We start from the raw sequence: 23141 nt of genomic DNA on the forward strand, positions 1-23141 counted from the left end.
AGTTGATTAGTCAAAATAAATGAACCAGTTAAAGAAAAACAGGAAATGTAAAATCCCCCAAAACCCACATGTACTGAATAAATCAATAGGCACAGAATAAATTGTGTTTGATTATAAACAATCTGTATTTGTATGTGTCATGTTAATAACAAAAATGTTGATATTTGTAAATAAAAAAAATACAACATTTATTATGGTGTAAATCTCCTGCACCTGTCCTACACGAGCCCATAGAGGCCTAGATTGGAGGCCATGAGGTCAAAGACACTGAAACCTTCTTATACATAATCATCTTTCTTGCTCCAGTCACATCTTTCAGGTAGCATCACCTGTATAACGTGATGGTTTGATGTGTGGTTTGGATGTGTAAACATGTAAATATCAAATTATGTAACCACCAAATGGGTACATAACTAGCTCCATAACCCTTGTAAGTACCTCTTACTAAATTTACTTCTACACTTCACACACAGCCACTAGATGAAGCAGACTCAAACAAAGTAATATTAGACACTGAAACCATCTTATACATAATCATCTTTGGCTCCTACAACATTGCTGCTGCTCATCAGAATGTGGAGCAAACTGTGGTGTCATGGTTAAGTGAACAATGGCAGTGGTACACTCTACTGTCCTGTTAGAGAGTCCCTATAAATATCTAAAAGTAGATGGTTATCTATCATCAGTCAGCATCAGTAGTTTGTGCTTCTATGAGGGAAAATCACGCGTCCTGTATGACAGGGAGGAGTCAGGAGCATCAGACAAAACTGCAAAATTTGATGACCCAGAAAAGGTGTGTGTGTGTGTGTGTGTGTGTGCGTGCATGCGTGTGTGTGTGTGTGTGTGTGTGCGTGCATGCGTGCGTGCATGCGTGTGTGTGTGTGTGTGAAGTGAAACGGTTTTGTTTTAGTATCATAAGCTCTGACAGAAACCACAAAGATGAGGTTATTTGCTACTTCAATGCAAATTTCTATTTTACCAAGTTTAAAAAAAAAAAAAAAAAACTACAGCAAACGCTGCAGATTATGATTCAGACTTGTTAACAGCTCCCTGATCAGATTTTCTTTCTAATAACGTTTGACCTCCATAGTAGGTGGGCAGCCAGCTAACAATAGAGAATATTGGGTTGTCATTTTAGCTGAAGCACGTTTTAAAAGAAGAATGCACAGCATTAGGACAGAGTTTTGTTGAACCTGAGCATAAAAGACAACTTGAGATAAGCTGCTGTGACTTCTCACTCATTATCTATGACTCATTATCCACAAACTGGTTTTCAGTTTGTCACATTCATTTTACATGAAGAAGAACATCAAGTTCATTCAACAGAGTTTTGTTTCATCCTCCTAATAAGTTGATGCACCATGATGTCATAATAATGTCAAACATGTTTCAATAAACGATCAAATGCATTATTGTGTTTGTTCATAATGTATTTTGAATATGTTACAATCACCTGGTACCATCTGGAGGTGCAGAGACAATGAACAGCACAGCTTGAGCTACAACTCATGTTTGAAATGCCTGATTAATGAGAGCATGAGAACACACACAGAGCTCCTCACTTCCTACAAACAGTAAAACGGCAACTTTAAGGGAGTAAAACAATTTGAAATCAGCACCAACAAAAATATATCAAAATGTACCAAATTATATATGACTGGATATACAGTACCATAGAACCAAGGCCGCCAGAGCTTACTTTATATTTTTACATGCTGTAGTGCCATTTTAGGGAGCATTTCAAGTTGCTATACATCAATACAACCGTTATAGCCCACATTTTAATAATATGTATGCATTAAGTCCATAGTAACGACATAAATTGCAAAAAAGTGCAATAAACTACAAAAAATTGAAAATCTTTTTTTTTTCTTTACATATTTCTACTTGGAGAAATTTAAAAGGTTTATCCCTCAAAACTTTAGATACAAAAAAGTTGCAAAAAATAGTTTACAACAACAGGAAATTTATTTTGAGTGTCTTCATAGTTTTATTTTTTAGATACACCAATTTTTATATACTGCAGAAAAAACGAAAAACAATCTTATGATGCAAATTTGCAAAGAAACAACCTTGTGGTGAGCCAGTAGAAGAGTTCAGCTGTTTGGAGAAACAGCCGTTCACTCTCACACACTGAGATCTGTCAGTTAAAAAGTCTAAAATCCAAGCAACGAGATTAAAATCAAGTTTAAACTGGTTAAGAAGTTTATCAGCTAAAACATGTGGCTGGATAGTATTAAAAGCTGAAGAAAAATCAATAAATAAGAGCCGAGCATGAGCTTTGGCGCCATCAAGATGGCGATAGAGGAAGTTCAACAGAGTGACCACTGCATCATCAACACCTCTACGAGGCCTGTATGCAGTGGGTCGATAAGCTTCTCTACTTGCTGCAGGATCTCCTTCCTCACAAGTTTTTCAAAGGACTTCATCACTAAGGATGTTAGAGCGACAGGCCTAAAATCATTTAATGATGTAGGTTTTGTGGTCTTAGCAACTGGAGAAATAATTGATTTTTTCCATACCTCTGGAACCTTCTGTTGCTGAAGAGATAAAAGAAAGATGTAATAAAAAATATTGCATAATTGCTCAGCGCATGTTCTAAGCACCCGGCCACATATATTATCAGGACCTGGACTCTGCTTCTGGTTTCTTTGACATTTGCGACTGCGCCCCTGTGAACTGTTAACCTGCTTATTGTCAGCATGACTATTGATCACAGTCCTGAAAGATCATGTGTGAACAGCAGATGATGTGAAATGTTGAGCTGTACTTATTGAGCTGTGCTAATACTTTGAAATTCTTCAGCTCACAATCTCAACATGTTAACCAGACCCAGCTTCACATGATAGATTTTCTATCTGCCTCTCACCACATAAAGCTCCTCAGCTGCACAGGGAAGTTCTTCAGAGGGCAAAGAAAGCCATTTATGCATTAGCATCTCCTGAAGTGTTGGAAAAATGTTAGTGTCTTATGCAAAAACACTGAGTTATGATATTATTTGACAGATTTTAGCAGCAGGACAGCAGTTTGTGTTGTCCAGCAGACAGAGGCCCACTCAACACTTCACAATTCTCTAAAATAAAAAGACAATTTTCCAGAGAAGTGAACTGTTCATTTTTAAAACTACAACTAAATAGAGCTCCACTGAAATCTACTGACTATTCTGTTTATAGTGTGTTTGTGTGCCCATGCGTGAGGGGTGGGGTATATAAAGTACCACAATTTCCCCGTTCAGATTCTGTCGAAACGTTAGACTGCTGATTTTACAAACTATCTCAACAGGAAGCCATCCTGAGGTGAGTCACATTCACATTATCTTTAGGAGGAGAACAGTTTTAAGGAAACTGCATGCTCATGTGCACAAATCAGAATTATGAGACAGGAAGTTACACAAAGAAGTTTTACTGATTTCTTTGTTGTGTTTTTTTTAAAAAAAATTTAATGTTTGAGGTGCTTTTATATGAATGACATGGATGTTGTATAACTGAAAACCCAATGGAAATGTCTGCATTAACTTTAATTAACTGAAAGACCCTGATGATGATGATAGATTCCAGTGTTGAATCTAATATATGCAACAGTGTATATGGACATACAGTTAGCTTTTTATCAGGTAAACATCAGTAATTAAATTAAACCCCTTTTTCACTAAAATCATATTATTGCTGAAATTACAGAAATGCTTTTCTGTTATCGTTTCAAAACTACCAAAGATCTGTGTGTGTGTGTGTGTGTGTGTGTGTGTGTGTGTGTGTGTGTGTGTGTGTGTGTGTGTGTGTGTGTGTGTGTGTGTGTAGAGCATGACACCAACTTCTAACTCTGCCTTACCACCCAAACATATTGAAATATACTTATATGTCATTCGAAAGTTGAATAAAATGTTTAGTCCAGTTTAAACTGTGTAGTGTGGTGAAGTTTGCAGGTACGGCTGGCACAGAGCAGACTGTGGTGATAATGGCCCACACAAGGCTGTGTTTAGATGCTGATCAGTTTTACTCACCACATTTTACATTTGATACAAATTTTAGATTATCTGGCAGATTAAAATCAGCCTTGATTTCTGGTTTAACATGTGCTAATATCTTGTTGAATTCAGCTGTCGGGCTGATCACGGCCTGCACACAAAGAAAAATCTTAAATTATTTTGTGACTTATTTCATAATAATTCTGTTCCCCACACTTCACTCTTACACCCAACCTTCTCTTGATGAATCCCATTTTATCCGCTGGTTTTGAGTTCAGATAAAACTAAGTTGAAGTTTGTGAGTCAGAAGGTTGTTTTTTTTTTACTACTTTTGAGAAAAGAACGAAGATTTCAAGAAAATCATCTTTTTCTGAAAAACCATGCTGGCTTTGAAATGCGCTGTGATGCATTTTTAGGTTACATTTCTGATGCCACAATATTGTTAAATAATTCAGTTCAGCCGAAGTTTCATCTTCAGCCTTGGTTTCATCTTTAATTTCAAACTGATATAAGAGCAATGTTAACATGCTGCATATTCAACAACTGTTTTTCTTTACTGCAGAAAAAGTGAACGAATTTATTTCAGCAGCTCCGTCACACAGAGAGAAACCAGAGATGGAGTTTTTCATTTTGGTGTTTCTGAGTAGCATCTTTGTGTGCCTGCCTTTGACCATAGTCTTCGCCTGTTGTGTGGTATGTAAATGTTGAATTTTATTAATCACTTTTATATCAGTCTGACTGTGAATGATATGAAGAATCATCCAAAAACATTTGTAGTGCTGCAGAGATGAAAACATTTCATCATTATTTTGACTTTGATTCATTTATATATGACATTTGTTTTGCTCTATAAGTCACAATAAATACAGACACAGACAAACAGAGTATGTAGCTGTGCAGCAGGCAGGTTGAGACCCGAAATGCAGGACGAGTAAACTCAGAAACAGCTTCATAGCTGGTTAACTGAGAATCAAGCAACAATGAAAGTAGGCTAAGAACTCACTTTCACTCACTGGATGCACAGCTTGTAATGAGGGGGGATGAGACAAAGAAAGACCGAGACAGGAAACTAACACTGAGACGAACCTGATAAGGATAAAAGGAAAACAAACATGGAGACACGACGGACTGAGGAACCCATGAAGGGGAACAAAGAGAGACCAAATACAGATGAAACTAAAGGACAGACAGGGAAACACAAGGGAGGTTAGAATAATAAAGGCCCTCAAGCAACAAAATGAAACCAGGAAAAGATTAAACTAAGATACCAGACCTGGAAAAATAAAGAAAAATAGACTAAAAAGCTAAAAGCACTGAGTCAGCGACGTGGGAACCATGAGATCAACAGCAAGTCAAATGTACTTGATCACTTAAACCTCTGATATTACCATCACTGTTTTTTTGTTCTAAACTTGTTTGAGATAATATGAGATGCTTCTCTTGCATTTTGTGACTTTTATAAATATTTCTGCAGGTGCGAAGAGATCGGGCCCAGACCATTTATTACACAAACCTCCTCATCTCCAACGTAATCCAGTTCTGTGCAAAGATTGTTTGGATTGTAACAACAGGAAGATGGCATCATGACATCACCGTTGCTTTTTACTTCATCAGTGTGATGGCCAATGTTTACTTCCAAATGTGCCTTGCTGCTGAAAGGTAACAGTGTTTATTACTGTGTTTTTGTGTACTTGCATATATCTGGCTGCATATTCTGTGATATTTAGAGAAATCATCTGTTTTCTGTTGCAGATATTCCCTCATCGGCTGCCCACTGCTGGCCTGCATCAGACAAATAAAGCGTTCTCTGCTGGTCTCTGCTCTGGTCTGGGCCTTTTGCATTATCACTGTAGTTCCTGCCACAGTCTTTGAACAGTTTATAATCCCCCCTATTTTTGCTCTGCTCCCTGCTCCTCTGATCAACGTCTGCTTAGCTGGAACCATCAAAGCCCTGCGTGCTGCTACCTCAGTGCCCACAGAGGAAAAACGGAGAACTGTAGGAACTCTTGTTCTGTTGCTGTTTAACTACTGTCTGATGATGGTTCAAATATGGATTGTTTTGTGTTCCCTTTCTCACGCCTGTAGGACACCTCCCTTTCACTGTTTCATAGAAATTGTGGTGTTTAGTTTGTTTCTGCTACATCCTTTTCTGGACTTGATTCTGTTTGTTTTCATGTAGAAAATTTGCATTGACAAGCTGCTGGCATGTCTGTGCTGCTGCAGGATGGACAGCACTGCAGCAGCTGTCAGCACACATCAGTGTGACTGATGGCAGCACAGAGAGGTGGGCTGATGTAGTCAGAGTTCATTGGAGAGAGGAAAATAGAGAAAATGGTTTGTGAGATTGCTGATAAATTAAAAAGAGAAATTTGTTTTTAAATATTGTTATAAGTGTCAGCTGACAATAGATTCAGTTTTTTTTTTCAATTTTACCTTTTATATTTAGATAATATTTTCAGTGATGTCCTTTTCTTCTTTGTGTGCCTTCACAATATTCTCTTTTCTGCTAATCTGCTGAGGAAAGGTGAATAAAGTTTTAAGTGTTATGCATAAATAGTAATGTTGTACTGTGTAAAAGTCTGCCAGTATGTGAATTATTGTTCACTTAGCTTTGTTTTGTACACACGGAAAGATAATTATTTTTATTGCTTTTTTTGGATTGTGTGATGGAGTTTGTATTGACTTATTTTTCATTTTTATAAAAATATTACATGCATAAAAGGTAAAAAATGATTTTCTGCTCCAGTTTACATCATTGAGATCATGTAGAGTGAATTGTCATGTCATCAGTTAATGCCTGTGTCTGATTTATAGAATGTGTCCTTTTGCATATGAAACATCTCACAGTATGGTTACTGACAACAACCACATTCACTTCTCTTCACAATAAAACACAATACTTACACAAAGGAATCATAGATAATGCAAATTCATTTTTTTTCTAAATACTTTAAACTTTTTTTAATTTACACTTTAACATTTATTTCATCATTTTAACATTTCACCACATTTTAATAAATGGCAGTTTTAACTTGGTTACAAACAAATAAGTAGATTAATTGAAACGAACCAGTAAAAGAAAAACAGGAAATATAAAATCCCTCAAAACCCACACGTACTGAATAAATCAACAGGCTAACACAGAATAAATTATCTTTGTTTATAAACAATCTGTATTCATATGCATCATGTTAATAACAATAATGCTGATATTTATAAATAAAAAAGCATAAGATTTATTAATGATGTAAATCTCCTGCACGTGTCATAGACGAGCCCACCCATCTTACCGCCACCCATACCTCTAAATTCTGCACATCAATAAGTCATGTTCATTTGTTTCTAATGATCTCACATTTTTGAGCTGTTTTACTCTCCAGTAGATTGATGTCCCCATCAGTCTTTCTCTCTTCCCCCCTCTCTCTCTCTCTCTCAACCAAAGATCACAATGGAAAGCAGGAAGTGGTTATATTAAGATCGTTTAATTCCCAAAGCAACATAACTGTTTGTGTTGGAACACAATGCAACAGAGTGATATTGTGACAAAAATACGCCAATCTTAAGATAAAAGGTGTTTATTAGGAATTTTAATTAAAAACTGCATACAACAACACATAAAACAGTTACAGGTTGTCAACACAAACCAGGTGTTTTTCAAGACTGACCCTGTCACAGTAATGCATAGCCTTTTCAGTTTTGCTAACATAAGTCCAGAAGACTGCTCACCACCACGTGGGTGGCTGTAGCTCAGGTGGTAGAGCAGGTCATCTACTGATCGGAAGGTTGGTGGTTCGATTCCTGGCTTCCCCCAGTCTGCATGCCAAATATCCTTGGGCAAGATATTAACCCCAAATTCCTCTCTGATGCATCCATCGGAGTATGAATGTGTGTGAATGCTACTTAGAAAGCTGTGCTTGTGCGAATGGGGGTGAATGCACAAGTTGTGTAAAGCGCTTTGAGTGCTCAGAAGAGTAGAAAAGCGCTATATAAGAACCAGTCCATTTACCACTAGGCGACTTGTCACGATTACGTCGACTATCAAAATTGTCGACGACAAAGCTCACTAGAGCCGGCGAGAACAGCGAACTCCCAGCATGTCAATTTCAGACCCACCCCTGTCCTGTTATATTTTAGATAGCAAGGAGCAGACGGCTGAGTTTATTAAACTCCACTGAGACATTCTGCAAATTTCATTAAAAGATTAATAAACTATGTTCTTGTCTTTATTTTTAGTTAGCACACACCTTAAACACTTTAAGCTGTAAGCTAATCATAGTCATATAAGATCGGATGCTGCTGGTGCAATAAGCTGTATGTTTTACGGCCAATGGATGCATGATCTGATTAGCCGACTAATTGGAAAAATAATTGGTGACTAGTCGACTATCAAAATAATCGTTTGTGGCAGCCCTGCTCACCACTGCACAAAGCAAGGTCCATAAAGGTCCATAAAGACATGGAAGAGAAATATGGGTGTGAAAGAGCTAGACAGGCCTGCACACAGTCCTGACAACCTGATAGAACCTTTGGGATGAACTAGAACAGAGACTGTGAGCCAGGCTTTCATGTACCATGCTCTTTCTTAGTATGTGTGAAGAAATACAAATTACAGAGGAGCAGAATAGTAGTTCGCTTAATTTATCTACATTCAACCACCTGTCTGATTATGTGCAGCTACATCTGCTGCAGTGCTGTGTACAGCACTGTGCTGTTACAGTCACTGCAATATTGTAGCTGTAGCATTTTATCTGCAGCTACCTCTCCACCAGTGTAGCAGCACAGAGACAGCAGCTGATTGTCGATGGGGTCTTTCCGCATCAGAAAAACAAAAATCACATCCATGAAAGGATTGAACAGAAATAAATTCATGTGGATTAGAAGGACAGGAAAATAAGAAAAATAAGCGAGAAAATAAAGTGAAATTGATACAATATAAAAGATGATCAGAGGAAGGAACATCAGACAATGATTAACTAACAACAGAACTAAGATTCCTACAATTCTCTGTTTTTCTTCAGTGAGCACTGAGGTGGCAGCAGGCAGAGTTTTGAGGGTCCAAACCAAAGTGAAGACGAACAGTAAAAAAGGGACGAGGTTAAAAAAAATTAACACAGTGAGTGAAATCATATCGAAGAATGCAACAAGAAATCCAGAGATAATAGACAGGATCCAGACCAGAACAGAGAGCAGCACAGAACCTTTAGTTTGTCTGATGCAGTTCCACTGTGGACGGGTGATGACCAAACACCTGCAACACAAGACAGACATACTGATCATTACAGGAGGACATTTATCTTTAGAGGGACGCTTGAGAATTTGATTGAATGCAATACAGACAGAGAAAGACAGACAGGTACCTTTCAGTAGCAATGCACATCTTGAAGTCAAGATTAGCAAACACGGCACAGCAAAAAATGCCAAAAGAAATATAATGATAGAGAGCATGGTTTAAGTGGAAAATCAAGAAGAAGATCAACGTGCTGAACTGGATCAGATTGGAGATAAGGAGGTTTGTGTAGTAGGTTATGGGGACCTGCTCCCTTCGTACCTGCAGAAAATATCAATGCAGTAATAAACATGATATTCAGAACTAAACATTTAAATATTAACTGCAAATAATGTGGAGTGTCCAGAAAATATCTTTAGTGTGATATAGAATAACGGACAACTGAAAAATGTGTAAACGCTGCAAAATGGTCTGATGGAATTAAAAAGAGTGACAGACTGGTGACCAGTGCAGGTTTCACTCCACCTCTCACACTGTGACAGCTGGGATAAAATTCCACTTCAGAAGCAGAAAAAAAATGGACGGATGAATTCAGAACTAAACTTTATGAACTATTAACTCAGAAAATGAACATTTAACGTGACCAAAGTGGAAAAATCTTATAAAACTAGACTGTTTGTAAAAGTGAATTAGTTCAGCAGGAGTGAGACATAGAAAGTAATGAAAGTCTCTCATTTACGTACCACAAAAAACACCCAACAGCTCACTGCCATAGTTAAAGGAAGGCAGAAACAGACGCTTATCAGGAACATTATATCCACGCTATCCATCTCCAGCTGACTTTCTGTATGATGGATCCGCTATAAAAGCTCTACCCACTCTCTTCTCTTTGCCAAAGGATCTGCCTGAGTGCAACAGGAGGTGTTAAAATAGTGAGCAGATCAACATTGTTGTTATTTTGATATGAAATTATAGCTAAAGATATTAGAGAAAATTATGCTGAAATAAAACAAAAGGGGAAAAAACAAAATAGTGGTTGAATTAAATTGAATCTAATAAAGTTCTTTAAATTCTATTCAGTTTTCTTTACATAATGCCAAATCACAATAACAGTTGCCTCAAGGCTCTTTATATTGTACCATAAAGATCCTACAATAACAATAACAGAGAAAACAAAGAATCCCCAACAATCATCTGACCCTCGTCGAGCAAGCGCTTTGGCAACAGTGGGAAAGAAAAACACCCTTTGTTTTGTTATTGAACATTTAAACAAAATTTAACAAAATCTGGTATTAAAACATCTAAAAATGTGTCCGATATTGAGTCAAAGCCATCTGGACTAATGAATCAGTTTTCCCTTGATTTTGTTTTCTACAGATGAAAAAAAGCTAAACTTTTGAACCTAACTGAATTAACTTCATTAGCAAGCTGTACTTAATAAACTTGTACCCGACTACCTATAAGGAAGCTTGATCTGTCGACAAGCCAGTTAACCGGAGTACAAAATTAAGCAGAAATAAAGCATAATCAATAAATATGTTTTCATTTGGTTTTCATGTAAGCAGCTTTCATGCTGTTTACAGGGAAGCACAAAAGAATAAAGTAACCGCCTCCTGTAACTTCAAATTCTGACTTGGTCTCATCCACTCTTCTAAGATAATACAAGTGAATACAAGTAAACATCAGCCTTACTTTCTTCAGCGCAGCTTCCAACTCAATAGTTAGTTCAGCATTCTGACTTTTAAGATATTTTTATCAGAGCGAATCAGAAAAAGGAAATTGTGGTGGGTTATAAACTCCACCCCACAGCCCCTGTGGCAGCACATTCACACGCTTTGATGAGAATAGTCAAACCATTTTTATTTTCAGCTTTGTTTAGGATTAAGTATTAAATCCACTTCATGTCTCTGATAAATTCAACTTAAGCTTGAGCGAGTACAGCAGCCTGAGCAGACCTCTGTCTTTCAGCACAACACAAAACAGTGACTTGACTATGACGATTAACTTTGCTCACTGGCTGACTACTAAATCTGTAAAATAATTGAAACACCCTCCTGACACCCTGTACATAAATATAAAGACATGATCTTCTTTCATTATAAAGACAGGGAAAATGTTGAAATTAAGTCAATGTCTCTGTTTAGAACATTTTATGATGTGATGTATATATTACTTTAGAAACCTGTTTGCTGTTTTTACTACAGATAATATCAGTAAGGAAACTGACTAAATATTGACTGATAGCTTATGGCAGAGGGGTGGGATTAAATAAGTCTGTATTTCTTCCCACTCCTTTTTGATATGTAACTGAAACACAACAGAAGCAATATTGAAATGTAATAGCTTTATGTTGTATAGTGCTTTTTCTCTTCTTTTCTTTGCAAAATGTACCTGTATATTGTTTACATGATGGAAATAAATGAACAAACAAACAATTAGATAATAACGTTGCAAACACTGGCACATGTATAAAAATAAACACAATCCGTTTTTTTCTATATTAAACTCCAGTAACCAAATTTTTGAAAACAATAGTTGGCAACTCTTTCATGAAACCATAATTCTAATAAATTTAATTTTCCTGTTCTCACCACATTAAATCCACACACATAAAATGAAAAGTAAGAGTAGCTTGAGGTTATTACATCTGGTGAAAATCACTAGTGTAGACCTCAGCTTGACTATTAAAAACATGTGGCCTCAGAAAAATATCATAAACTATTACAGAGTTATTGCCAAGAGGCTCACACTGTGGATTATTTTCTCTGATTCTTCAAATCTACACGAAGTGGAGAGCACCATGGCTCCATCTAGTGGTCAATTGTATATTTAAAAAGTCTGGAGCACTGAGAGATTTAAATAGTATTCTCAAAATTAAAACAATTATCATTATGAATTTTAAAATGTTTAAATATTTATTTTCATTGTGGACCTTAGTGAAATACAGCCACGGTGATGTGATTCATGAGTCCTCCTGGAAAAAGCACAACAGCATTACAAACAGCATTTCAAACCATAAAGTTCATAACATCATAAAGAAAAAACAAAGAAACAAAACTGTTTTTAATGGAAAACATAGTCACTGTTTTATATTAAATTATTTTAGAGAAAAAGAGGAAAAAGCAGAGACGAACGGTTCTGTAGATGGAAGTAAATTTGCCTTCTAATTTTAAACTGAAGAGAACATTGCAATGTAAAAGATTTCCCTATTTAATAAATAATATGCAACTAACACTGTAAAATGGGAGAGAAATTATCAAATAAAATTGTGAAATGAATCGAGTCCATAAAAGGACTGAGTCACTGCATCGAGTGCTCCGATTACCACTGGGACCACTGTTACCTTCACCCTCCACATCTTCTCAAGCTCTTCTCTGAGCCCTTGGTACTTCTCCAGCTTCTTGTGTTCCTTCTTCCTGATGTTGCTGTCACTCAGTATCGCTATGTCTATCACTACAGCCGTCTTCTTCTGCTTGTTCACCACCACCATTGCTGACTGGGACAAAAAATCAGCCCGGGCATTTTGACAGTGACCAGCCCACCATGGTATTATAGGAAAAGCCATAAAGCCTTTATAATAAACTTAAACCTACACCACCCTCCCTATTCTGGTATTCTAAACAGTACTTAGAAAAAAATATATAAAACAACCTAATTTATAATTACATATAGCTCACTAATAGGGTTGCCAACTCCCAGCAAAAAAAGAAAAGAAAAAAAATAGGAATCTACTCCCCCACCCTCTGCCTCAAGATGCTTAACTGACAAAACCGATTTTCATTTAGTGCACGTATAAAACAAATGCACAGAAATCTGTTACTTTTCTTACTAGGATATATACTAGACTTAATATTTACTGAATACAATAATGGATTTCTATACATTTTACATCAGATGAAAACTTTGATGCAGATAATTATTTATTAAAAGCGAGACATTTTAAATAAGAATAAGAAAGAAAAGTATTTCTTTGTGCCCCCCTTTCCCTGTTAATGCCCTACCTGGCCCCCCCTGGCAAAACTTTGCTAGATCCGCCCCTGCACAGTTACCAGCTGTCAGCTACCTAAAAAAGGATCCTGGTGTTATTTGTCTCTCAGAAACAGTTCATAACTTCCCTTCAACTCATCCATGTCACCTAAAAGGTAAACCTGTTTCTCCATCACCTGTTCAGCTCTGGTGATCCAGTAAGGACATCTCCTGGTTTCATCTTCACGTTTCCCTCTCACCAGATAACCAAACCGATATCAAGACTAGCAGCTTTTACAGCTGTGGCTCCAGCAAACATCAGCTGATACTAGAAATTAATATTAAATAAATTCTAACAACAGCTGATCAAGCTTAAACGTGCTGCTGTTGTTTAGCGCGACAACCGCTGGCTTCCTCTTTCTGGCGCAGAGAGAAGCCGATCAGCTGATCACTGATCAGTTTCATGAAGTAGTACGGGACAAATCGTGTTCCTTTTCACCTCAACTTTAAAGTTCGACCTCCTCGGCTGTAATTGGTCCAGCCCAGAGTCGATCATGACCAACTGGCCAATCCACCACCATTCATTTATACCGTTAAAAAAAAGAAAAGAAATAAAACCCCATCGGCCCATAAAAACTAAAAATCACGAGTGGAAATGCCCGGTATGCCCGATGGCCAGTCCAGCCCTGACCACCACTATGTCCAGTTGGTTAGCAATCATCACCATTTTGTTCATCTGTATCTGGAATCCCACTGCCTTTTATTATTCAGTATGCCAGATTTCATAGCAAAAGTTCAAAATTTGATTTTGACAATATTTTTGAAGAACTATTTCTTATTACTTGCATTTTTTCTATTTACCACTAGATGGAAGAAGCAGTTTCTTTGTGTTGTCTATGCCTTCTTTGAGGTTAGTGTTTAACCTCATAACGCCAAATGTATCACATTTGATAAAAGAGATTTTGAGACTTTTACATCATCAGTCTGACTTTTCTTCCAGGAAACCTGAAGTACACAGTCAGACACATGGTGTGAGAAATAAGCTGTGCAAAAAAGTCAAATGTAGCCAAAATGATAAAAACAAGGTGATGTTCATACAATACAGGGCACCATGTAGAATATAAGGAGCACTTCTGTCAGGCCATTCTTATGAATATTCTACAGAGGAAGTATCAGTGAGAAGAGGTGACGTCATCCTGATGTCTTGCCTATGACTAAACTACATCAGCGCCACCTATTTCCTCTCTATGCACACAGAAGAAACAACACAGCAGCTAGCTCATGCCGATGAGAAAATATATGTCTCCATTATTTAGGAGTTACCACCATCAAAACACAGTATATACATCAGCAACACATTGTGGCTACTCTTGAGGAAATGGAGTTTGGATTATTTTTCCATTATTATTTAACCCTCTTGTTTAAATTACAGTTTTTCATGGCACAGGGTCTGTGACCAAATGTTTTCTGTTTGTGGATTAATCATATTCCTTGATCTTATTCATGGTTTTTGATTCTCATTATTGTTTTCTGCTTATGTTATATTCTTTATATTCTTAGTTACCTAGTCTTCCCTGTGTTCCACGTTTCATGTTAAGTTACTCTTGTCTCTGTGCTCACTATTTGCTCTGTTCTTGCTGTCTCCGTTTGTGTGATTCCTGTTTTCCTTTGATACTCTTGTGTCCTTTGTTAATGTTTTCTGCTTCACTCCTTTTGGTCTCGTTTTGTCTGATTAATTACAGCTGTGTTACCCTCCTGTTGTCCATTTCCTCATTACACTAGTGTGTGTTCTCCTTTGCTCCCTGTCAGATCGTCTGTCGGTTTAAGGTTTTTTAGTTCTACTTTTGCAGTTTCACGTTTAGCTGTTTCCAGTTTAGGTATTGTTAGTTCCCTTCCTGCTTTTCCTTTTGTAGTGTTTGTGTAGCCAACAATAAAGGCTCGCCTTTTGTTAAACATTCACCTCCGCTTAATGTAGGAGGGAGAAAAAGGGGAGTGGAAAGGTACGAGCAGTCATCGAGCAAAAACGGGAGCTGGAAGCATCTAAATATAATAATAACCACTGCAGCCAAGAAGCGTGCCTGACGAGCCCAGTTGTAAGTAAGCTATTAAGACTCGACTGTACACTGTGTTCGTGTTTTCCTCCGAAAACAACAAGTTCCGTTGGAGCAGCCTTTCAACGCCTCTCTCTGTCTGTCGCAAGAAAAGTTGACCCACACAACAAAGTAGAGCTATTTTTCGGCTACCAGCCGACAGGGACCCCGCCGTATTATGCTGGGCTTACACTGTGCGATTTTTTCAGTCGCGCGATTCAGCTCCTGCTCAAACTGTACGATTGACTCGCATGGGGTTAGAAGTTCATAGGTCACGATGCAGGGTCTCACACTATACGGCCCGATGCTCTGATGCGACCTGAGTGCTCACACTGTGCGTCCATAAAAATGAAGGTTATAACAGAAATTCTGTCGCTCGCTCTCCCTCTCCGTCTTTCACTCACACAGACACACCACCACCATCAACTTTGCTAAATTGCTAATGAAAAACATTGGTCAGGCAGCTGTGATTGAGCAGCAGTGTCGATCCAACTATTTTCACGGTTGTTGTGGTCGTGATAATTTTGTGAGGCCACATCGAAAGGGCTCGGATGGTTCTACAGGTTGTGCCTCCATCGCTTGTGTCCAGATCACACGCTGCACTGCCGTGCTACGCCGTCTTTTTCGCTGACATTTGTGTTTGCGCGTGCGCAGTGTGGCAAACTGCGGTGACACCCTCACGACCAAGCGATTGATGATCGGGAGCTGGTCGTGAGGTGTCAATCGCTTCTCGTTACCCCACGTATACTACACGATGCACGACGCACGATGAAGGCCAAAATCGGGTCGATCGCCAAAACGATCGCACGACTCAAAAATCGGCTCAAAATGGGCCAAAAATCGCACAGTGTGAGCCCAGCATTAGTCAGAGGTCCCTTTACTACAGTTCGGAGTCGCGGACCTTCAGTAATAGTAATAAATCACACAGCAATAGTACATTCACGTTGTTGTAAAAAGCATGATAATATTGTAGCGGGTCAGGGCTGTTCGGGGTTCTGCTTGTACAGTTATGTTTTGTGTATGTTGCCATGGTGACGGGTGACGCCCTCTCGCTGCGACGGTGTGTCCTTCCGGGGTCAGAGGGCGCCCTATGTGTGTTGTGGTTGCCGCGCTGAGCAGTTAGCTAGTGGCAGTGTGTTCTTCTGCAAATGTAATAAACGGCTGTGCTCCCTGGCTAGCTCACGGGAAGCAAGACCAAACGATACCTCCGTCTCCTCCTTGTCTGAACTCGCCACAATATATTAAGTAATCCAAAGTATTCAGAATACATTACTGTCATTGAGTAACGTAACGGAATAGGTTACAGAATACATTTTGGGGCATGTATTCTGTATTCTGTAATGGAATACATTTTAAAAGTAACCTTCCCAACACTGTGAGGAGAGCAAGAGCCTCAACTATGAGCACCTTCTACAGAGGCACCGTTGAGAGTATCGTCACCAGCTGCGTCACTGTGTGGTATGGCTCCTGCACCGAGTCCTGCTGGAAAAAGTTACAATGGGTAGTGAGAGCAGAGGAGAGGATTGGGGGTACCTCTCTTCCCTCCCTCCAGGACATCTACTGCACCCCCCTCACCCTAAAAGCCCTCTGCAGTTCAGGTGACCCCACTCATCCGTCCAACAGCTTCTTCAGTTTGCTGCCATCAGGAAGGAGACTGAAGAGCCTCCTGGCTAGAACCAACAGACAGAGAGACAGCTTCATTCATTCGGCTATCAGGATGCTGAATTCAGTCCCTCTCACGCACGAACTCCAGACCTGCACTCACCTCTTCCTTCTGAACCCCCCAAACATAAAAAAAACTCTGAACCGCCACCACTGCCTTTTCACTGACTGCCCCACTCCCACTTGTACACGAACTTTCCCACAATCACTATGATTGTGTTGGACACTGCTGTTTATATAAGATTGTATAGCATTGTATTGTGTTGTACATATGACTTCTATTTTATTTTTGTCTTTTTATTTTTATATTGTTTTAGTGTACACTGAGGGCCTTAGGAGCATTGCAATTTCAAATTCCTGTATAAGGCAGCTTTATGGTGTTTGACAATGAAGCTGACTTTGACTTTCACACAAAGCATGTTTAGTTTAAAAGCAGTACATAAGAACAGCTGTATAATGCGGTGTCTTCTGTGTGAGCCAAAACAAAATGACATTTCAGCGAACAAAAACTCAGCACCTAACCTGAGGAAACATGTTGCGGTCACTTTGCTCTAAATTTAGTATTTGCTGTGGTTAGGTGGATGTCAGGCTTAAGTTCCAACAGCTGTGTTGAGCTCCATTCCTTGAGGGTCGGTGTACTGCAACTTTTTGATGTGTCCCTAGTCAAACACAAACTCATCTCTGACACCTCACCCACTTCACACCTCCACACACCCTGGTCACTACTCTGCACCCCCAACCACAGCATTCAGTATAGGGCTTTGGAGTTGACGTCACGCCGCAATGCATTGTGGAAGCGCGGCACCATTTTAGCATGCCACGAATCAAAACAAACACACTGTGTTGGAAGGAAGATTGCTATGAACCATACTTAAAAGCAGTTCAAAAGAAAAAGGCCGGTATAGAGACAGATTGCGTCCGGATGCAAAGAGACGGTACTTGCAAAAAATAGCCTGCATTGGAAATGTGGACCCGTATGAAATAACGGCAGTGGAGTAGAAACCCAGAAGACCAACTATTATTGACTTAGCCTGATATATTTTCCTACCTTGTCTGCGGACTCCACAAAAAACTGTGCTTTTTCTCAACATTTTGCTGCAACGTTTCAAAGAGCCGGAAAGTAAATAAACATCAGACAGAAATGAGAAATCGTCTTGTGTTTCACTCATGCGCAGTACTGGAACGTAAGTGTTTTCTGCCGTTTCAATGTGGACGCACAACTCTGTGAAAACGACTGAAAACTATAGTGTGGCCGTGGAGTGTTTTCAGACGAAAACGACGTTTTCTAATTTATCCGGGCTAGTATGGACGTAGCCTCAGCCATCCAGGTTAGGAGGGAACTGAAGAGGATTAAAGCCAGGAAGTTAGCGGGTCCAGATAGCATCAGCTCAAGCGTTGTAAGGCCCTGCGCAGACCAACTGTGTGGTGTTATGGAGCACATCTTCAACCTGAGCCTAAGGCTGGGGAGAGTCCCACAGCTCTGGAAAACCTCTTCCGTTATACCATTGCCAAAGACTCCACATCTCAAGGAACTCCACAGCTACAGGCCGGTGGCCCTGACATCCCATATGATGAAGACCCTGGAGCGGCTGGTCCTGGGGCTCAGCTTCGGTCCCTGGTAAGCCCATCACTGGACCCACTTCAATTTGCCTAACAGCCTGGCATTGGAGTGGATGATGCTGTCATTCACCTCCTACATCGTTCCCTCTCTCACCTGGAGACCGCTGGGAGCACTGTAAAAATCACGTTCTTTGATTTCTCCAGTGCCTTTAACATCATTCCTCCCACAGTCCTGAAGGTCAAGCTGGAGAACTCAGGAGTGGACCATCACCTCATTACATGAATACTGGACTACCTCACTGACCACCCAGAGTATGTGAGAACTCAGGGCTGTGTGTCGGACAGGGTCGTCTGCAGTATGGTGCCCCCGCAGGGAACAGTTCTGGCTCCGTTCTCTTCACCATCTACACTGCAGACTTCTCCCACAATTCCACCCAGTGTTTCCTGCAGAAGTTCTCTGATGACTCTGCAATAGTCGGCCTCATCACTGATGGGGATGACAGGAAGTACAGAGAACTGACACAAGGCTTTGTGAACTGATGCCAGCAGAACTACCTCCAGATCAACACTAGTAAAACCAAGGAGCTGGTGGTAGACTTCGGCAGGTACAAACATCCTACACTGCAACTACTGAACATCCAAGGCATGGACATTGAGACGGTAGACAGCTACAGGTACCTTGGTGTTCGTCTGAACAATAAACTAGACTGGACTCACAATTCAAATGCACTCTAAAGAAAAGGGCAGAGCAGGCTGTACTTGCTGCGGAGACTCAGGTCTTTTGGAGTGAAGGGGCCACTCCTGAAGACCTTCTATGACTCTGTGGTGGCCTCAGCTATCTTTTATGGTGTGGTCTGGACACAGGAAGATACTGGTGTAGTCTGCTGGGGTGGCTGATCCGGAGGACCAGCCCTGTTCTAGGATGCCCTCTGGACCCAGTAGAGGTGGTGAGTGACAGGAGAATGGTAGCTAAGCTGTCATCCCTGTTGGACAACATCTCCCACCCCATGCAAGAGACTCTGACAGCACTGAGCAGCTCCTTCAGTGGCTGCGGCACCCACGGTGTGGGACGGAGAGATTTTGCAGGTCTCTTCTCCCTACTGCTGTCAAACTCTACAACATGGTCTCTACAGATGACCACACACATTTAGTGTGTGGTAATGTTCGCCCTGTCTATCTGATGTGCAATATAACAGAAATGTAGAATGGGAGGGAGAACATCAGTTTTCAGGCCCCTCTTCTGTGGAACCAGCTACCAGTTAAAGATTAGGCTGAAAACTTTCCTTTTTGCTAAAGCATACAGTTAGGGCTGGATCAGCTGACCCTGAATCCTCCCTTAGTTATGCTGCAATGGGTGTAGGCTGCTGGGAGATTCCCATGTTGCACTGAGTGTTTCTTCTTCAGTCACCTTTCTCACTCACTGTTTGTTAATAGTATTTCTGATTCTGATATTACCAAGTGCAATTTTCCTGATACAACAAAGTATTTTATTCTATTTTGTATAGTATGCTATTCTATTTTTTTCTTATTCCATTCTATTGTTTGTTCTTAAATTTTAATGCTCTTAGCTTGGTTCTGGTAGATGGTGACTCTCAAGCACAACAATGTAGAAACACACAACATGTAAATGACACCATACACACACACACACACACACACACACACACACACACACACACACACACACACACACGGTTAGTATACTGGTCGATCTGTTAACCCGTGCCTGTTTTAAAGTAACTCTAGCTTTAATGTATTAATTCCACTTCATAGCTCTAATAAATGGCACTTTTGTTTCAGGGATTCCTGCAGCCACTCCTGAGACCCCCCCTGTCTTCCAGGACAACAGAAATTAATGACTTGACTATGATTATTTATTTTGTGGGTACAAACAACTGGTTGTTTCTGTAAAATCACTAAAACAGCCTGGAAAATTGCCATAGGCTTAGACATGAATTTCTACATTTAACTAATACTTTATTCAGTACTTAAGAATGACTTCATAGTTATACACAAACATAGAATCATTTCCTTTACCCTTTGCAGAACTTGTAGTGCAGGTGTTTGAGTGTGGGGAGACAGACAGGAAGTTGGTTCAGTGTGTGAATAAAGATGCCACATATGTATATTTATCATTTAACCAGTGAAAGATTAGATGTAATAGGCTGGGCCACGCATGACTTGAGGACGCGGCCGGGAATCCCGTCCGGACCAGTAGCTTTGCGTGCGTTCACCTTCCTGAAGCACCTCCGCACATCCTCCTCAGACACAGTGTGCGCACTGACGTCATCCGCGGTGCGCACACTGTCCGGTCTCATGGTGTTCGCTGTGTCGAATCTAGCGTAGAATACGTTTAGATCCTCACACAGAGAGGCCGTGGTCTGCGGTGTGCTGGTTTTCCCCTAAAGTCTGTGATCGTGTTTAGTCCCTGCCACATACTCCGAGGGTTGTCAAACTGTTGCTCCACCCTGTCCCTGTACTCACGTTTGGCTGCTTTGATCGTCTTCCGGAGTTGGTAATGTGCGTGTTTGTAGTCCGATGTGTTCGCGGAGGCAAAGGCGGTGCTCCGTGCCGCCAGTGCCGCGCGAACATCTCCGTTAATCCAGGGTTTTTGATTTGGGAAGGATTTAACTGTTCTGGATGGGACGACATCTTCCACGCATTTCCTGATAAATCCGCAGACTGAGTCTGTGTATTCATCAATGTCCCTAGCAGCCACGTGAAACATTTCCCAGTCCGCGTGATCAAAACAGTCCCTCAGCGCAGACTCCGATTGGTCCGTCCAACAGTGCACCGCCCTCCGGGTTGGAGCTTCCTGTTTCAGCTTCTGCCTGTAGGCGGGCAGGAGCAGGATGGAGCGGTGATCTGATTGGCCGAATGGGGCGCGGGGGAGGGCTTTGTACGCATCCCGGAAAGAGGTGTAGCAGTGGTCGAGTAGCCGATCTCCACGAGTGTTAAAGTGGATGTGTTGGTGGAGTTTGGGTGAGACTTTCTTCAGGTTTCCCTTATTAAAGTCTCCGGCTGTGATAAACGCCGCCTCTGGGTGTGCGGTTTCCTCGCTGCTGATCGCGCTGTACAGTTCCCTGAGTGCTCGGTCAGTGTCGGCTTGTGGGGGAATGTAAACAGCCGTAATAATCACTGCTGTAAATTCCCTCGGTAGCCAGAATGGCCGGCACTTAATCATCAGGTACTCCAGGTCCGGTGAGCAGAAGGATTTGACCGGGTGCACGTTCGCATAATCACACCAGCTAGCGAGCTAACTTCCTGCTAACTTCTTACTCTGGTGAATTGAATATATTCTGTTTTCATGGATGCCTGGATGTTAAACTTAATTGTTACACCTGGTAAAGCAGCAACGCTGATCATTTTATTAAAGATGAAAGGATTTACACAGTTTTAAACTCTCAGTGATGCCGCAGTGTTCGTTTGACTTTGGGACCTGAATGGACAGAGTTTAGGACCCAGATTACCTTTCAAGGCTCCTGAATACGGCAGCCGTAATGCTCTTCGTAGCTTACAAAGTCGTACTAACTCTTTTGATAGACCACATAAAATCAGTTAGAGGTCAGTAAGCACAAGCAGAATTCATACATAAGCAACACCGGAGGTGCACTGTCAAATTTTGAGAAAATTAAAGGATGTGCCCTATAGTGAGGAAAATACGGTATTGAAAGAAATTGTTCAGTGATTTCTTAAGATTACAATTGTTAAATTCGCCTAAAATTAAAAATAGGAGCATCTGGAGAGAGAGACTGCAGGTTGTGTATCACTTCAAAAATGGCGTCAGGCAGCAGCTTTGACGTCAGATTTGGGATGAATGTAAACAACAGTGACAACGATTTGAGGGAATTCTCTCAGTAAGTAAAATGGCCTGACTTATGATTGGAAATTGTTGATTGCAGCAGTGAATTTTCATCAGGATAAACTTAAGACAATAAGTTTTTCTTATTGTTGTTGTTTTGCCTGTTACTGTGCTAGAACACCAGGGTTACACATCTTTTAGTGAGTGTCTGATGAGGGAAAGAGCTGAAGGTGCAGTAGGCCTTTCCAGGGTGTACACAGACTTTCACCCTGTGGCAGCTGGGACAGGGTCCAGCCCCTCAAAAACCCTGAATTGGATAAGCGAAGAGAATGGTTGGGTGGAAGTTTCTGCACAAAACCTTTATTTTCGCATGACTGGAAGTCACAAGTGTTTTTTCAGATCAACCGTTTCATATAATATTTTATATATCCTATGTAAGATTAAAATGCACACATACATTTTCAGGCTTTTATCAAAAACACATAGATTTTCATTTTGTTCACATTAAAGAATGTCCCTACTTTTCTGGAATTCTGGTTTTACTGAACAAAAAAAACCCTTCCTCTGCACGCTCATAGTCACAGTTTTAGGTTCCCCGACACATTTAAATGTGACTGAGCTTGAATTGACAAAAATACTCCAATCTTAAGATAAAATGTGTTTATTGGGAATTTTAATTTTAAACTTTTTACAAAAACACACAAAACACTCTGTCAACACAGGTTGTCAACACAAACCAGGTGTTTTTTTAAGACTAACCCTGTCACAGTCAAGCATAGACTTTTCAGTATAACTCACAGGTAATGAAAATATCCACGCATAAGTCCAGAAGACAAAAGTGCAATTTTCAAATGGCATTTACAAAACAAA

At 40.2% G+C, this 23141-nt stretch overlaps 1 protein-coding gene and 1 pseudogene across 1 annotated transcript; one reads left to right on the forward strand and one right to left on the reverse strand.

Moving 5' to 3' along the window:
- Positions 1–2274: 2274 nt before the first annotated feature.
- On the forward strand, positions 2275–6233 carry LOC146655213 (uncharacterized; annotated as a pseudogene).
- Positions 6234–8718: 2485 nt separating this feature from the next.
- Positions 8719–14085, reverse strand: LOC146655214 (uncharacterized). The gene is made up of 5 exons (XM_085428839.1): positions 14019–14085; positions 9935–10035; positions 9322–9512; positions 8894–9212; positions 8719–8772 (listed from the first exon to the last, which is right to left on the reverse strand). Exons 1-5 carry the CDS (start codon positions 14083–14085, stop codon positions 8719–8721), a joined length of 732 nt encoding a protein of 243 aa, XP_085284965.1.
- Positions 14086–23141: the final 9056 nt, after the last annotated feature.

This window comes from Rhamphochromis longiceps, linkage group LG13 (assembly GCF_057381845.1).
Source record: "Rhamphochromis longiceps isolate RC_006_pf linkage group LG13, R_longiceps_female_GT1.1, whole genome shotgun sequence".
Lineage (NCBI taxonomy): Eukaryota > Metazoa > Chordata > Actinopteri > Cichliformes > Cichlidae > Rhamphochromis > Rhamphochromis longiceps.

Bases quoted from the DNA above. Each gene is read 5' to 3' on its own strand.
- LOC146655214 (XM_085428839.1), bottom strand. From the start codon at position 14,085: ATGAGGTTAAACACTAACCTCAAAGAAGGCATAGACAACACAAAGAAA. The intron at 9,213-9,321 runs GTACCTGTCTGT...CTTGTGTTGCAG, and splicing joins ATGTGCATTGCTACTGAAAG to GTGTTTGGTCATCACCCGTC. The intron at 8,773-8,893 runs GTATCAATTTCA...TGATGCGGAAAG, and splicing joins CTCTGATCATCTTTTATATT to ACCCCATCGACAATCAGCTG.